This window comes from Gorilla gorilla, chromosome 15 (assembly GCF_029281585.2).
Source record: "Gorilla gorilla gorilla isolate KB3781 chromosome 15, NHGRI_mGorGor1-v2.1_pri, whole genome shotgun sequence".
Lineage (NCBI taxonomy): Eukaryota > Metazoa > Chordata > Mammalia > Primates > Hominidae > Gorilla > Gorilla gorilla.
In genome coordinates this window covers 90,504,398-90,522,222 of record NC_073239.2, presented here as the reverse complement: position 1 = coordinate 90,522,222, position 17,825 = coordinate 90,504,398, and the positions used below count along the sequence as shown (strand labels likewise).

Sequence of the window (17,825 nt, the reverse complement as noted above, 5' to 3'; positions counted from 1 at the left end):
GGCTCACTGCAACCTCCGCCTCCCAGGTTCCAGCTATTCTCCTGCCTCAGCCTCCCACGTAGCTGGGATTACAGGCGCACGCCACCACACCTGGCTAATTTTTGTATTTTTAGTAGAGACAGGGTTTCACCACATTGGCCAGGCTGATCTCAAACTCCTGACCTCAGGTGATCCACCCACCTCGGCCTCCCAAAGTGCTGGGATTACAGGTGTGAGCCACCGTGCCCAGCCCATAGTCATGTTTTTATATAAAGAAAATCATGTAATCTGTCATGATAAATAATGTTATCAACTTGCTTAGTCACATTTAAGCAAGTTACTTCAATTACAGAGAAAAAAACTGAGGCAGAGAATAAAATGTAATAGCTTAAATTGTTTGAGTGAGTCAGCAAAAAATTAGAATAGACAGGCATCTCACACACAACTCTACTAGTTAACACTATGTAAATACCGAAGGCCAACTTTCCAGCACTGTATAAGTACTGAATGCCAACTTTGAGTAAGGTATGAGGGGTGGGGGAACTGAAATAGAAGATTAAAAGATTAATAAGATGATGCTTTTCCTCAAGAAATTCACTATCTAAAGAGCAGAACATATTCCCAAGTAACTATAATAATGGTTAATATTTATTGAGCATTTTATATGCACCAGGCACAATTCTAAGTACTCTATATATACTAACTCAATCTTCACAATAATTATATGAGATAGGTAATTATTATTATAATCCAAGTAGACTGTTATGAATATTTCCAAAGGAGTAATTAATTTTGACGATGGAGATGAGGGAAGTCTTCAAGGAGGGGGTGACATTCACACGTGGCATTCGTAATTTTTTTTTTTTTTTTTTTTCAGACAAGGTCTTGCTCTGTTGCACAGGCTGGAGTGCAGTAGCACCATCATAGCTTGCTGCAGACTCACTCTCCTGAGCTCAAGCAATCCTCCTCCTAAGTAGCTGGGACTACAGGCAAACACCACCATGCCCAGATAATTTTTAAAATTTTTAGTAGAGATGGGGGTCTCGCTATGTTGCCCAGGCTGGTCTCGAACTCCTAAGCTTAAGTGATCCACCTGCCTCAGCCTCCCAAAGTGCTGGGATTATAGGCATGAGCCATGGTACCTGGCTGCATTCTTAATCTTAATTTGTTATAGGATTTTCCTGTTACAGGAAAAAGCTGTTCTCAGTGAAAATTATTGCATTAATAAATGCTACAAAGTCATTTTTAAAATAGTGTATTTGAGTGTAAATTGGATATTAAAAGCTTTTAGATAACTTTTAATGCGACATCAAGGCATTTGGTCTTTACTAGGCAAAGAGGTACCATTAAAAGGTCTCTGATATAATGATATTCAAATGATATTTTTTAGAAAGAAAACTCTGTTATCAGTGATGAAGGTCACCTGAAGGGCAGAAAGACAGGAGGAAAGGAGATCAATTAGGAGGCTATTGAGGGAGAAGAAAAGGAGAAATCAGTTAAGTAAACAGTTAAGGCTGGTCCTTGGAAAAGCAGCCTGCCTGAAAAATCACAGCTACAGGCAAAAATATAACAGTCTGTGGAAAACTCAGGCTGCACCTGCACGGATAAGTATGTAGGGTCCAGCACAGATTCTTCTTTGTGTAACTGGCGGGCTCCCAGGAAAGTTTCTTCCCCTTTTCAGATATGTACACAGTAGGCTCCCTGGGAACCTGTACAGGGAGGAGAGGGACTTACCTAAAACAAATCCACAATTATACAAAGAAGAGAAGCAGTGCTTTGATGCTTGCCTAGAGATACACCCACAACTACATTAGATAAGGGGGAGTTGTGCAGACAGCTTTTCAAATAAGAGAAGTTACTCAAACAGCTACAGAGGTGAGAGGAGTTTCTTATAAAAGTTTTTGAATTCAGCTGTAAAAACAGCAACTCACTTGGGGTTCCCTCTCCACTGCAGAGAGCTTTCTTTTTTCACTCATTAAACTTTCACTGCAACCTCACCCTTTGCATCCACATTCCTTAACTTTCTCAGTCATGAGGCAATGAACTAGGATAACACCTTAGATAATGAGACCAGTGACCCTGACCTGTTTGACTATCACAAAAGTTGTAAGATAGTGTTTTTCAAACTATGGGTCATGAGCCTAAATTAATAGGTTGTGAAATCAATTTAGTGTGTTGTGATCAGCATTTTAAAAAAAAGAAATAAAAATTTAAAAATACATACTGGAACTGGCCAGGTGTGGTGGCTCACGCCTATAATCCCAGCACTTTGGGAGGCTGAGGTGGGTGGATCACTTTAGGTCAGAAGTTTGAGACCAGCCTGGCCAACATGGTGAAACCCTGTCTCCACTAAAAATACAAAAATTAGCCAGGCGTGGCGGTGGGCACCTGTAATCCCAGCTACTCAGGAGACTGAGGCAAGAGAATTGCTTGAACCTAGGAGGCGGAGGTTGTAGTGAGCTGAGATTGCACCACTGAAATCCAGCCTGGGCAACAGAGTGAGACTCCATCTCAAAAAAAAAAAAAAAAAAAAAATTACTGGGACCTATGCTATATAAGGGTAAATACTGTCTTGCAAACTTTATTCAAGTTTATATGTATGTATATATTTGATATGCATATTCATATGAATGTATAATACATTCAGATGTATTTCTTACAATGGAAAGTGGTCAAAATGTTTGAAGAACATGACCTAAGGGGAAGATGATGAGGGTCTAAAAAGTTGTAACTCCTGGAAATGGAAAAGCAACACTTTATTTGAGAGCTCCTTCAAAGAGTAGAGTTAACAGGATTTAGTGATAAATTTGCATATAGGGCTTGAAGAGAGACTGTGGTAGGCTAAACAATGGCTCCCCCAAAGATACCTACATTCTAATGCCTGGAACCTGTGAATGTTACCTTATACGGCAAAAAAAAAAAAAAAAAAGTACTTTGCAGATACGATTAAGGATCTTGAGAGATAGGGAGATTATCCTCAAGATCAGGGTGTGCCCTAATGCAATCACATGTATCCTCATAAGAGGGAGGCAGACAGAGATTTGACACAGAAGGAGAAGCCAGTGTGACTACTGGCAGAGACCGGAGTGATGAGTCACAAGCCAAGGAATGCAGCAGCCACCAGAAGCTGGAAGAGGCTAGAAAAAGATTCTCCTCCAGCCTCCAGAGGGAGCATGGCTTGATTTTCACCAGATGAAACTGATTTCAGACTTCTGGTCTCCAAAACCATAAGAGAATATATATCCATCATTTTAAGCCATCAAGTTACAGCAGCCGTAGGAAACTAATACAGAGTCAGAGGCCTTGGCAACTGGGAGGGAGGCAATGTCATTAACGAGGATAAGGAGCACAGGAAAAACAGGGATGATGAATTAAAATTTAAATATAACAAGTTTGAAATACAGACAATACAAATCTGAACAAAGAAATACACAATTAAAAATCTGATATTCTATTTAAGACATCTCAATTCTAACTCTATAAAAGCTTTTAAACGTCTTTAAAACGTTCAGAGCTCATGCTATCTCTACTTTTCTTTGGATAATCAAACTTAAGACATAGTTTATGTATTCTATTATCTGACAACAAGTATGGCTAAAACAGGTGCCAGCTTCTGGAATTACATATTGTCTCCGGAATGTTTATTAAAATAACTAGGAAATCCATGAACCATCTGTTACTGTGAATCACTTACTTAAGCCATTCAGGTTGGCAATTTTTTCAATGCAGTTTGTAGACAGTGAAAGCTTCCTTTAAAAGAACAAAGAAAAAATTTAATGTGAGAAATGTAAATGGTAAATCGGAAATTATTCCTTAACACTAGTGCCCATAAAAGATAATATTTAAGTAATATTTTCCCCACTCAATCATAGCATTTATTACTTCATTTTGAAATCATTGTTTTTCTCTGATTACCTAAGTTTAACACTCATTAAAAATTTGAAAAAATCTTCTTGAGGGCAATATGGTATTAACAATTTTTTTTTCTTCTTAAGACAGAGTCTCACTCTGTCACCCAAGCTGGAGTGCAGTGGCACCATTTCAGTTCACTGCAACTTCCACCTCCCCGGTTCAAGCAATTCTCCTGCCTCAGCGACCCAAGTAGCTGGGATTACAGGTGCCTGCTACCATGCCTGGCTAATTTTTGTATTTTCAGTGGAGACAGGGTTTCACCATGTTGGCCAAGCTGGTCTTGAACTCCTGACCTCAAGTGATCCACTTGCTTCGGCCTCCCAAAGTGCTAGGATTAGAGGTGTGAGCCACCACACCTGGCCCTGGTATTATGAAATTTTTTAATGCATACATTTCTTGACCAAGTTTTTCACTTCTAGAAATACATCCTACTGAAATATTAATATAAATGCCAAAAGATATATGAACTAGATTATATGTATTACTGGAATAGCAGAAAAATTGAAAAAATCTATAAACACCTGTTAACTTAGGAACAGATAGTGAAATACTAAGCTGCCACTAAAACAAAGGAGATTGGGCTATAGATACCGACTTGGGAAGATGTCTATGATACATAGTTTAAAAACCATCTAGCAGAACAATATTTTTTTTTTTTTTTTAGACAGAGTCTCGCTCTGTGGCCCAGGCTGGAGTGCAGTGGCATGATCTCAGTTCACTGCGACCTCCGCCTCCCAGGTTCCAGCGATTTTCATGCCTCCGCCACCCAAGTAGCTGGGATTATGAGTGTGCGAGTCAGGTAAATGACTGGGCAAATCTGTATATTTTCTAGTCATCCCCCACTCCTGAGAACTCCCAGTGAATAATGGAGTGCCTTTAAATCTAGGAATATGGTTGGGAAATAATTCTTTAATTCTTGTTAAGGCAGCTACCACAAATAAATTGTCAGCAAAATATGAACAGGTTGACTCGAGGTGATATACAAGGTGCTTTAGTATGAGGTTTAAAACCTTCTCAAATTTGTTTGCCTTTGAGACGGCTTTATGATAAAAAGATATGTGACCACTTTGAAATCATGCCTGATGCCAAAAAAGCATGTGGTGGTGGATTTTTATGTGACACACTGTGTTCTCATCACAAAGAACAAGCTGTGTACAAAAGCTAAATATGTTTGCTCTCCCCTTTGATCCCACAGATGGATATTAGTCTAATGCATGGGTTCACAAATATGTGTCCTAGAATTACCCAAGTTGCTTACTGTAAATGCAGATTCCTAGGTTTCATCAGCAAATATTCTGTTTCTATAAATTTGGGATGGGGCTGATCTCCTGTATAAAGTGCAGATGATCAAGGGATCACACTTAGACAAACACAGGGTGAAGAAATCAGAAAAAAACCCAGTGATTCTATGGTATACTATAGCCCTGATGAGACACACTTGTAGCCTAAAAACATGGTTTCAAGGCAACGTGGTATAATTGCCTCAAATTAGCCACAGAATCCTGCTAAAATACATGTGTTGAGAAAATAAATTAAAAGAAACTACTATAGATCTGATATTTAAAGTCACAGGATATAGGATTACAAAATAAGTAGGCCAGGCACAATGGCTCATGCCTGTAGTCCCAGCACTTTGGGAGGCCAAGGTGGGTGGATCACTTGAGGTCAGGAGTTCGAGACCAGCCTGGCCAACATGGTGAAACCCCATCTCTACTAAAAATACAAAAAAAATTAGATGGGTGTGGTGGCAAGTGCCTGTAGTCCCAGCTACTTGGGAGGCTGAGGCAGGAGAATTGCTTGAACCCAGGAGGCAGAGGTTCCAATGAGCCAAGATCACAGCACTGCACTGCAGCCTGGGTGACAAAGAGTTTCTCAAAAAAATAAAGTATAATTTGATCCCAATTAGAATTTGTTTTTAAAAGTTAGAAGGCTCTACAAAAATGCTAGCACTGGTTCTCACACGGTGCTGTGATTTTGGTTGATGTTAATTCCTTTTCTTTGTGCTGCTTATATTTTCCAGATGTTTTACAATGTGTTTTTTATAATTTTAAACTTTTTTTTTTAAGGGGTATCTCTTAGGCATGTAGTAAGAAAATACAGTTTTGACTTTGTGGATAATTTTACAAGAGAAAGTAGTAGATTTCATAAGTGTCATAGTTTATTGTGGTGCTCACTTCAGCAGCCATGTACTAAACTGGAACGATAGATTAGCATGGCCCCTGCACAAGGATGACATACAATCATGACGCATTCCATATTTAAAAAATATATAGTTTATTGTGTTATTTAGCTTCTCCCAAAAGACTAGGAGATGTATATTTTCAAACTCATTATAAAAACTGTACTAAAAATATTGTACTGTTTGGCTGGGCGTGGTGGCTCATGCTGGTAATCTCAGCACTTTGGGAGGCCGAGGTGGGCGGATCACAATGTCAGGAGATCAAGATCATCCTGGCTAACATGGTGAAACCCTATCTCTACTAAAAATACAAAAAAATTGCTGGGCGTGGTGGCATGTGCCTTGTAGTCTCAGCTACCCGGGAGGCTGAGGCAGGAGAATTGCTCGAACCCGGGAGGCGTAGGTTGCAGTGAGCCGAGATCGTGCCATTGCACTCCAGCCTGGGTGACAGAGCCAGACCCCATCTCAAAAAAAAAAAAAAAATTGTACTATACTGTTCAATATTTTCTATTAATAATCCTATAAAGCAGTCATTTTTCATGTTTGACCTTGCCAAAGAGAGAATTACACTAAGCAAACAAAAAATAAATGAAGACCACAGAAAACAAACATATTTTCCTACTTTGTGTGTTTAAGAAAAGAAAGGGAAACCTAACAGCAATACTGGAAGGATGAAAAGAGAACTTACTCGCAATTAGCAAGCATGGACAAGGATGCATCCATCTTCTCTATAGGGGGAATCTGGGCATAAAGTTTTATCTCTTTGGCTTCAGATGGCCTCTGGCCAGTTTTCTCTTCCTATGAGAAAAATACATTTGGAAGAAATAACCCATGATTGCAATGTGGAACCAAAAGAGGCCAGAATTTCCTAAGGCTTTTCCATGTTTATTTCAAGACAATTGCTAGAATTTAGCAAACTGTTTAATAATTCTTTACCATTAACTTATTGAAAACATTTACCTACTCACCCTGATAATCAGATTTATATGCGGCTGAATCAGATAACTATTAGGTCCCTACCAAATGAAAATGAGGAGAAAATAAAAAAACTTTTATTTTTGTGGTATTTAAAATTTGAAAATGACACAAACAAATGCAAAGATATCTCATATTCATGGATCAGAACAATTAATATAATTAAAATGACCATACTTCCCAATGCAGGCTACAGATTCAATGTAATTCCTATCAAAATACCAATGTCATTTTTCACAAAATAGAAAAAAATCCTAAAATTTATATGGAACCAAAAAAGAACACAAATAGCCAAAACAATCCTGAGCAAAAAGAACAAAATTGGATGTTATCACACTACCTGATTTCAAGATATATTATAAGGCGAACACAACCCAAACAGCACGGTATTGGTATAAAAGCAGATACACAGACCAATAGAATGGAATGGAGAATCCAGAAATAAGTCCATGTATTTACAGCCAACTGATTTTTGACAAAGGCACCAAGAAAATACATTGGGAAAAGGATACCCTCTTCAATAAATGGTGCTGGAAAAATTGGATATCCAAATGCAGACGAATGAAACTGGACCCCTTTCTCTCACCATATGCAAAAATCAACCATGATGAATTAAAGACTTAAAGGTAAGACTCAAAACTATAAAGCCACTGGAAGAAAATACAGGGAAAACACTTCAGGACATTGGTCTAGGAGAAGATTTTACGGCTAAGACCTCAAAAGCACAGGCAACAAAAACAAAAATAAACAATGGAACTAAAACTAAAAAGCTTCTGGGCAGGCGTAGTGGTGCACGCCTGTAATCCCAGCACTTCGGGAGGCCGAGGCGGGTGGATCACCTGAGGTCAGGAGTTTAAGACCAGCCTGGCTGACATGGTGAAACACTGCCTCTACTAAAAATACAAAAAAAGTAGCCTGGTGTGGTGGCACGTGCCTGTAATCCCAGCTACGTGGGAGGCTGAGGCAGGAGAATTGCTTGAACCCGGGAGGCAGAGGTTGCAGTGAGCTGAGATCGTGCCATTGTACTCCAGCCTGGGCAACAGAACGAGACTCCATCTCAAAATGTAAAAATAAAACTTCTGCACAGCAGAGGAAACAATAAACAGAGTGAGGAGAAAACCTGTTGAATGGGAGAAAATATTTGCAAACTATTCATCTGGCGCAGGAACTCAACACAATGGTAAAATGACAAACAGGCACAGTGGCTCATGCCTGTAATACCAGCAATCTGGGAGGCCAAAGCAGGAGGACTGCTTGAGCCCAAGAGTTGGAAACCAGCCTGAGCAACATAGCAAGACCTCATTTCTATAAATAATTTAAAAATCAGCTAGATGTGGTGGCACATGACTGTGGTCCACCTACTTGGGAGGTGGAGGCTGAGGTGGGAGGATCACTTGAGCTCACTGCACTTCAGCCTGGAGGAACAGAGACCCTGTCCCCAGAAAAACAAACGAATTAACGAAACAAAACTAGAAGCTCAGGAGCCATTTCCTTTGTTTTCCTATGTTTTGTATAACCTACTGCAGTGTAAGACACACAAAACTCCTTTAAAAAACTTAAATCACCACATGTCAATAATAGAAAATAGGCCGGGCACAATGGCTCATGCCTATAATCCTAGCACTTTGGGAGGCTGAGCAGGGAGGATCACTTGAGCTCAGGAGTTTGAGACCAGCCTGGGCAATATAGTGAGACCCCGTCTATACTTTCACAGAATTAAATTAAAAGAAAAATAAAATATATTAAAATAATAATAATGATAGAAAATATACAATCAGTTGTAAAAAGATCTAATACACATTCACTCAGTGCTTATTTTTATGACATATATTTGTAGGTTAGAGGAGGAGAAATTGACATCTAGTAGATCCTCAATAAATGTTGGGTAAATCAATGAAAAAGTGAGATTGATGTCTTTGAATAATCTTAAAGTCAAAAATGCATGGGCCAGGCACAGTGGCTCATGCCTGTAATCCCAGCACCATGGGAGGCTGAGGCAAGAGGGTCACTTGAGCTCAGGAGTTCAAGACCAACCTGGGCAACATAATGAGACTCTGTCTCTACAACAACAGCAACAACAACAAATTAGCCAGGTGTGGTGATGATGCACACCTGTAGTCCCAGCTACTCAGGTGTTTGAGCCTAGGACACTGAGGCTGCAGTGAGCTATGATTGTGCCACTGCACTCCAGCCTGGGTAACAGAGCGAGACACTGTCTCAAAAAAAAAAAAAAAAAAAGTCAAAAATGTATGGCCATATTGTAATCTAGAAATAGACTCTACCAGCCAAAACAAAAAAAACACTAGTTATTGTAAGTAAAATAAAATCTCAAAATCCAATTCAAGGAAAATGAAATCTGGTACTAAGTCTACTTCATATGCTTTTTTTCCTTAAGATTTTTCATTAAATATTTAACAAAACAGAAATAAATTATAAAATACATTTAAAGTAAATGAGAAATTTATAAGCACTAAAACAAGAATTCAAGCATTTCATTATTTTATCGACTTTTGTCTATTTTCCTCAGACACCAAAGCTTCTGAAAGCCTTTTTATTCAAAGTCTACTTACAGAAGCAAAAGGTACATTATTATGCAAAAAAACTACACTAGATCTTAGCCAAAAGGCCGAGAAGTGATGCAAAAAAACTACTGACAACATAGACAAATAAGTTTATGGGCACAGAAATTCAGGAACCATCTTTGTACTCTATAGAAATTCTGTCTATAATGCTGAATTATAACTGTTCAAACTTTATAGAATGTTATATAATACTGAAAATATAATTTATATATAATGCATGTCTTTTACAATGTAGTTTCCTTTCTAGTATTGCTGCTTGAGTATTCAGGGTTTTTTTCAGTTGTCTATGCATGATTTACATTGTCCACAATGATTGCCTCTGTACTAACCTCCACGAGGCTAAAACCACCTTCTAAAGCCTAGATAATCCACAACTCATATGACTCCAGCATATGAAAATGGTATGTAGCTTAGTGATGATAACAGTTGAAAAAGAAAATGTAGGCCGGGCGCGGTGGTTCACTCCTGTAATCCCAGCACTTTGGGAGGCTGAGGCAGGCGGATCACATGAGGTCAGGAGTTGGAGACCAGCCTGACCAACACGATGAAACCCCATCTCTACTAAAAATACAAAAAAAATTAGCCGGGCGTTGTGGCGCGTGCCTGTAATCCAGCTACTCGGGAGGCTGAGGCAGGAGAATCACTTGAACCCGGGAGGTGGAGGTTGCAGTGAGCCGAGGTCACACCACTGCACTCCAGCCTGGGCGACAAGAGCGAAACTCCGTCTCAAAAAAAAAAAAAAGAAAAGAAAAAGAAAATGTACTAACACAGAAATTCCAGCAATTTTATAGCAATAGGTAAAATTGGCCTTTCCATATTTAAATCTTCCAGTGGTCAGATTTTTTAAATTGAAATTTTTATTATGATATTTAAAGTTTGTCCAGTTCCCCCAAGGGTAACATTTTATGACTACAGTATAATATAACTATGGTATTGCTATTGATACAATCCACTGATTTTATTCAGATTTTCCCAAGTTTGCTTGTGCTCATGTGCATGTATGACTGTGTGTATGTGTGTATTAAGTTTTACACAATTTTATCATCTGTGTAAGTTCATGCATCCACCACCATAGACAAGATAGCTGAATAGTTCCAATACCAAAAGGATCCTTTGTATTAAATAGCTAGATTTGAATAACTATCCAAAATTTTTCCTTGTACAGTTTCTAAAAGAAGGAAAAACTCATGTACTCACCCATCTCGCTAAGGCTTCTTTGATTGTTGTTGCTTTCGCCTTTAAAAAAAAAGAAAGAAAGAAAAGAAAAAACAAAGTTGTATGTATGTATGTATGTATGTATGTATGTATGTATGTATGTATTTATTTTGAGACAGAATCTTGCTCTGTCACCCAGGCTGGAGTGCAATGGCATGATCTCCGCTCACCACAACCTCTGCCTCCTGGGTTCAAGCGATTCTCCTGCCTCAGTCTCCCAAGTAGCTGGGACTACAGGTGTGTGCCACCACTCCCAGCTAATTTTTTGTATTTTTAGTAGAGATGGGGTTTCACTGTGTTGGCCAGGGTGGTCTCGAACTCCTTGACCTCATGATCTGCCTCCCTTGGCCTCCTAAAGTGCTGGGATTACAGGCGTGAGCCACCGTGCCCAGCCCCAATTTGTCTTTATTGGTATAATTTGTTGATTAACTTTTCAAGCAATAACTGTTAGCCTTGGCTTCTACCATTAAAATGATTTCTTTCTTTGAGACTTTATATGCAAAGAGGACATTTTAATTTCCTGAAATCAAAATGATTTAAATATCTCTGAGAAAAAATAAGGAAATCATTATGTAACACCCATACACTTCCCTCCCACTTGGTTTACAAAAAATATGCAGCTTTCAATACTTGATATTAAAATACATCTTATTTCATTGATTCTAAGGATCTACATCTTTCTTACATTTTAATATTGAAATTTGGATACATCTTATAATCAGGAACAATTTACAATTGCTGTGGGTAGGTGGCAGTGGTGAAATTTTAGAAAAATATTAACCACTTTATTTCATATCATATATTTCTTTTTATGTTTGCAAAGGATGAGGATAAAGGATAGGATAAAAATCTGTATGTCTACATACATTTAAAAGAACTCTATCAATAAGTACAAAATAAAAATTTTAAATGATAATAAAGTATTTGTCATAGTTCAAACCATTTTTTTCTTAGTAAAACATAAAATAATGTTGCATCTTATAATTAATGGCAGCTTAGATTCAATTTAATATATTTAAAACTCTAAAGGTACCCAACGGAAGATATCCTTAATGAATTATTGCTGGTGCTCTTTTTTTAAAAAAGAACCCCAAAGAATAACAAAAGAAAAGTTTTTAAACTATGTGAACAAATGTGAACCTGAAAGAATCAATTCTTCAAGACGAATCCTGAGTAGTTAACTGGGCCTAAATTTAAAACAGGGCCTAAGCTAGGCACAGTGTCTCACATCTGTAATCCCAGCACTTTGGGAGGCCAAGGTGGGAGGATCACTTGAGGTCAGGAGTTCAATACCAGCCTGGGCAACATAGAGAGACTCCATCTCTACAAAACAAAACTAAAAAAAAATTAGCCTGGCATGGTGGTGCATGCCTATAGTCCTAGCTATCTGGGAGGCTGAGGTGGGATGATCGATTGGACCCAAGAGTTCGAGGTTACAGTGAGGGATGATCGCACCACCACGTTCCAGCCTGGGCAACAGGGCAAGTCTGTCTCTAAAAAAATTAAATTAGATTAAATCAAATTAATTAGAGCCAAACAGCCATCTGCTTACTAAAGGTCACACGCATACTCTGAGTTCCCCCCCAAAACACACCTCTGTTCAACTTTGGGACTTCCAGAGTTCATATGAACCAACCAATCAGAACTCACCTGAATCAACCAATCAGCTCACTTGACTCAACCAATCAAGGCCCAGCTGTATCAACAAACCAGAACTGAATGAGTTTGAATCCTTTATTTGCATGAACAGACCTGACTGAGAAGGTGGGCAGGAACTTTTGCTATAAAACTCAAGCCCTCCCTTTGTTCTCTGGAACACACCTTCCTTCTATACCTAAGGATGCATCTAGCCATATGCAAACTGTTCATTGAAATAAAGTCTCTTCCCTCCATTTTCCTTTTGAGAGAATTTTTGTTCACAAATATATACCATTATGTCTAGAAAGTAAAGACATACTAATAAGCAACCCTTGGGTTAAAAAGAAAATTATAAAATAATGAAAGAAAAAAGTCAAAATTTGGGGAATATAATACTAAGAAGGAAACTTACAGATTCAAATATATTTGTCAAAAAATAAGAGATAGAAAACAAATGAGACAGGTGTTCACACATTTGGCAAAGTACATCATTACAAACCCAAAGAAGGTAGAAGGAAATACAAAGGAAAAAGTCAATGAAAAACAGAATGAGGGGATAAAATAATTAACAAAACTAAAAGTTGGTTCTTAAATCCCTGGCAAGCCTGATTGAGCAAAAAAGAAGGCAATACAAATTGAAAATATAAAATGAGCCAGGCATGGTGGTTCATGCCTGTAATCCCAGCGCTTTGGGAGGCTGAAGTAGGAGGACTGCTTGAGCCCAGGAGTTCGAGACCAGCTGGGCAAGGCAGTGAGACTTTGTCTCTACAAAAAATTAAAAAAAATTAGACCATGGTGGCACTGGGTGTGGTGGCACATGACTCTGGTGCCAGCTACTCTGGAGGCTGAGGTGGGAAGATCATTTGACCCAGGGAGAGAGGGTGCAGTGAGCCAAGACTGCACCACTACACTCCATCCTGGGCAACAGAGCAAGACCCTGTCTCAAAAAATGTATATAACCTGAACAACAAAGCAAGACCCCGTCTCTACAAAAAAATACAAATATTAGCCAGGCATAGTGGAAGGCACCTGTAGTTCCAGCTACTGGGGGGCTGGGGAACTGGGCAGGGGCTGAGGCGGGAGGACCACTAGAGCCCGGGAGGTCAGGACTGCATGAGCCTAAATGGTGCCACTGCACTCAGCCTGGGTGACAAAGCAAGATCTTGTCTCAAAAAACAAACAAACAAAAACCACACATACACATATACAGAAAAAGAGAGAGAATACAGAGAAATAACTATAGACACAGAGATTTTAAAAATAAAATATGGCTGGGCACAGTGGCTCACGCCTGTAATCCTAGCATTTTGGGAGGCTGAGGCGGGTAGATCACTTGAGGTCAGGAGTTTGAGACCAGGCTGGCCAACATGGTGAAACCCCGTCTCTACTAAAAATACAAAACTTAGCTGGGCATGGTGATGTGCACCTGTAGTTCCAGCTACTTGGGTGGCTGAGGCAGAAGAATTGTTTAAATCCAGGAGGTGGAGGTTACAATGAGCCGAGATTGCGCCATTGCACTGCAGCCTGGGCAGCAGAGCAAGACTCTGTCTCCAAAATAAAAAATAAATATCGTAAGCAAACATATGGCAATAAGGTTTAAAACCTAGACAAGGCATACATTTCTATAAAAAACATAAAAGTGTCAAAACTGTCATAAGAATCAAGAAAATTTGAATAGACCAATACTATTTAAAATATTAAAATGATAGATTTACCCTTATCCTCCTCCCCCAATACTCCAAGCCTAGACACTTTTACAATTGAGTTCTACTAAGCTTTCAAGGGTATTCCCTGTAACAAGTTGTTTCAGAAACCAGAAAAAGAGGGAAAGTTGCCAACTTATTTTAAGAGGCTAGTATAACCTTGATGCCATAACCACATAAGGAGCCCAATTTACTTTTCAACATGGATTTGAAAATCCTAGATACAATATTATATCTTCAAGCTGGACATGGTGGCTCATGCCTGCAATCCCAGCACTATGGGAAGCCAAGGCTGGAGGATCACTTGAGGCCAGGAGTTTGAGAACAGCCTGGACAACACAGCAAGACCCCATCTCTACAAAAAGAAAAAGAAACAGAAAAAAAAATATTAGATTGTCAAAGCCAATGGTGTTTATTGAACCATGATCAAGAATAGATTATCCCAAGAGTACAAGGAACACAACAAAAGAATCTATAAATATAACTAATTAATGGATTAGAGGGGAAAGTCACATTTATTTCAATAAGCATGGAAAAAGTACTTGATAAAGTTCTACATTTGATGTTAAAAGCTCTCAGCAGCTGGGTTTGGTGACACATGCCTGTAGTCCCAGCTACTCAGGAGGCTGAGGCAGAAGGACTGCTGGAGCCCATAATTGAAGGCCAGTCTAGGCAACATAGTAAGATCCCAGCTCTTTAAAAAATAAAATAAAAGCTCTCAGCTAAAAATTAAAGGGAAATTGCCTGGCCAGGCACAGTGGCTCACACCTGTAATCCCAGGACTTTTGGAGGCTGAGGTGGGAGGATTTCTTGAGGTCAGGAGTTTGAGAACAGCCTGGGCACCATAGCAAGACTCCCGTCTCCAAAAATAAAATAAAAAATAAATAAAAAGAAAGGGAAATTCCTTGATAAAAGCTATATAACAAAACTCTATAACAAACACCATACTTGATGGAGAAATGCATTTATTTCAGCAAATATTAATTGTCTATTATCTACCAAGCATTCCTCTATGTGTTTAGGTATATCAATGAACAAAACAGAGATTCCTGCCTTCATGGAGCTTACATCTATTAGAAGGAGCAGATGATAAAAATATATACAGTTGGCCCTCCATATCCTCAGGTTCCACATCTGCAGATTCAACCCACCAAGGATAGAAAACGTGAAAAAAATCCACTAAAAAGTAACAATAACAACAATAAAAAATAATACAAATCGTAAAAACAATGGCCAGGTGCAGTGGCTCATGCCTATAATCCCAGTACTTTGGGAGGCTGAGGTCAGAGGATCACTTGAGGCCAAGAGTTGAAACTAGCCTAGACAATATAGTGACACCCCATCTCTACAAAAAATAAAGATAAAAAAATTAGCCAGGCAAGGTGGCATGTACCTGTAGTCCTAGGTACTCAGGAGGCTGAGGCAGGGGGACTATTTGAGCCCAGGAGTTCAAGGTTGCAGTAAGCCATGATTATGCTACTATACTCCAGCCTGGGCTACAGAGTTAGACCCTATCTCAAAACAAAACAAAACAAAACAAAAATACAGTATAACAACTATTTAAATACATATTAAATACTATGTATTGCATAGTATAAGTAACCTAGAGATGATTTAAAGTATACAGGAGGATGTGTGTAAGTTATATGCAAATACCACACCATTATATGTAAGGGACTTGAATGTCCATAGATTTCAGTATCCTAGGGAGTCCTGGAACCAATCCCACATGAATACCAAGGAAGAACTGCATACAATAAGAAAATTATATAGTATATTAGAAGGTAACAATTACTAAGGAAAAAGAAAACACTGGAGGTGAGTAAAGGGTATCAGAACGTATGTAAATGTGTGTGGAGGATGTTAGTTTCAAATAAAATGGTCAAAGTGGGCCTAACTAGGAAGGTAACATTAAATATATTCCCTTTAGAAATCTCAAACAGCCCGGGCGCGGTGGCTCACGCCTGTAATCCCAGCACTTTGGGAGGCTGAGGTGGGCGGATCACGAGGTCAGGAGATCGAGACCATCCTGGCTAACACAGTGAGACCCCATCTCTACTAAAAATACAAAAAATTTGCCGGGCGTGGTGGCAGGCGCCTGTAGTCCCAGCTACTCGGGAGGCTGAGGCAGGAGAATGGCGTGAACCCGGGAGGCGGAGCTTGCAGTGAGCCGAGATCGCGCCACTGCACTCCAGCCCTGGCGACAGAGCGAGACTCCGTCTCAAAAAAAAAAAAAAAAAGTCAAACACATCAGCCGGGCACGGTGGCTCATGCCTGTAATCCCAGCACTTTGGGAGGCTGAGCTGGGTAGATCATGAGGTCAAGAGTTCGAGACCAGCCTGGTCAACATGGGGAGACCCCCGTCTCTACTAAAAATATGAAAATTAGCCAGGCGTGGTGGCGGGTGCCTGTAATTCCAGCTACTCGGGAGGCTGACGAGGAGAACTGCTTGAACCCAGGTGGTGGAGGATGCAGTGAGCCCAGACTTCACCACTGCACTCCAGCCTGGGCAACAGAGTGAGACTCTGTCTCAAAAACACAAAAACAAAAACAAATCTCAAGCACATCAAGGATCACTTCTAATCACCACTATGAATAATAATTATTATTTATAATAATTAATATATATATATTTATTATTCTTCTCCTGGCCGAGAGAAGATATTTTCAACATGAAACCAATGAGGACCAATATTTAGAATACACAAGGAATGCCTAAAATTCGAAAACAAAAAGAAAAATGGAAAAATTGGTAAAAATATGAACAGAAAATTCACAGAAACTGAAACCCAGATGACTAATAAGAATATCAAGAAGGCTGGGCATGGTGGCTCACGCTTGTAATCCCAGCATTTTGGGAGGCCGAGGCGGCCATATCGCCTGAGTCCAGGAATTCAAGACCAGCTTGGGCAACATGGAGAACCCTCTCTCTACTAAAAACACAAAAAAATTAGCCAGGAGTGGTGGTGCAGGCCTGTAGTCCCAGCTACTCGCAGGGGCTGAGGTGGGAGGATCCCGGGAGGTGGAGGAGCCCTGATGGGGCCACTGCACTCCAGACCAGGCAACAGAGCAAGATCTTGTCCCCCCAAAAAACAAAAACAAACAAACAAACAACAAATATATATATATATATGAAATGAGGTGTTATAACACACCGAGAATCAGAAAAATGCAAAGTAAAACAATGGAATACTAAAACACACCCTCGGATTGGCAAAAGTTAGAAAATCGGTGAGCACATAAAGAAAGGGGAACTCTTGGCCAGGCGCGGTGGCTCACGCCTGCAATCCCACCATTTTGGGAGGCCTGGGTGGGCAGATCACTTGAGGTCAAGAGTTTGAGACCAGCCTGGCCAACATAGGGAAACTCCATCTCTACTGAAAATACAAAAATTAGCCGGGCGTGGTGGTGAGTGCCTGTAATCCCAGCTACTCGGGAGGCTGAAGCAGAAGAATCACTTGAGCCCTGGGGGCAGAGGCTGCAGTGAGCTGAGATTGTGCCACTGCACTCCAGCTTGGGCGACAGAACGAGACTCTGTATCAAAACGAACAAAGAAGAAGAAATGGAACTCTCCTGCACTGCCGGAGGAAGTAAACACTGGTCAAGCCATTCTGGAAAGCAGCCTGAAAAGTCCCTAGGCAA

The 17,825-nt window shown here is 39.7% G+C and overlaps 1 protein-coding gene and 1 pseudogene across 1 annotated transcript in view; one reads left to right on the top strand and one right to left on the bottom strand.

Moving 5' to 3' along the window:
• DNAL1 (dynein axonemal light chain 1) overlaps nucleotides 1-17,825 on the bottom strand; it is a 49,980-nt gene that overhangs the window by 30,274 nt on the left and 1,881 nt on the right. Inside the window, exons 2-4 of the mRNA XM_019009859.3 lie at nucleotides 10,825-10,863; nucleotides 6,759-6,868; nucleotides 3,674-3,729 (exon numbers count right to left, since the gene is read on the bottom strand). Of these exons, the coding sequence (XP_018865404.1) occupies nucleotides 3,674-3,729; nucleotides 6,759-6,868; nucleotides 10,825-10,863 (205 nt within the window). The remainder of the gene's footprint in view (nucleotides 1-3,673; nucleotides 3,730-6,758; nucleotides 6,869-10,824; nucleotides 10,864-17,825) is intronic.
• LOC115930631 (uncharacterized) lies at nucleotides 6,060-6,153 on the top strand (annotated as a pseudogene).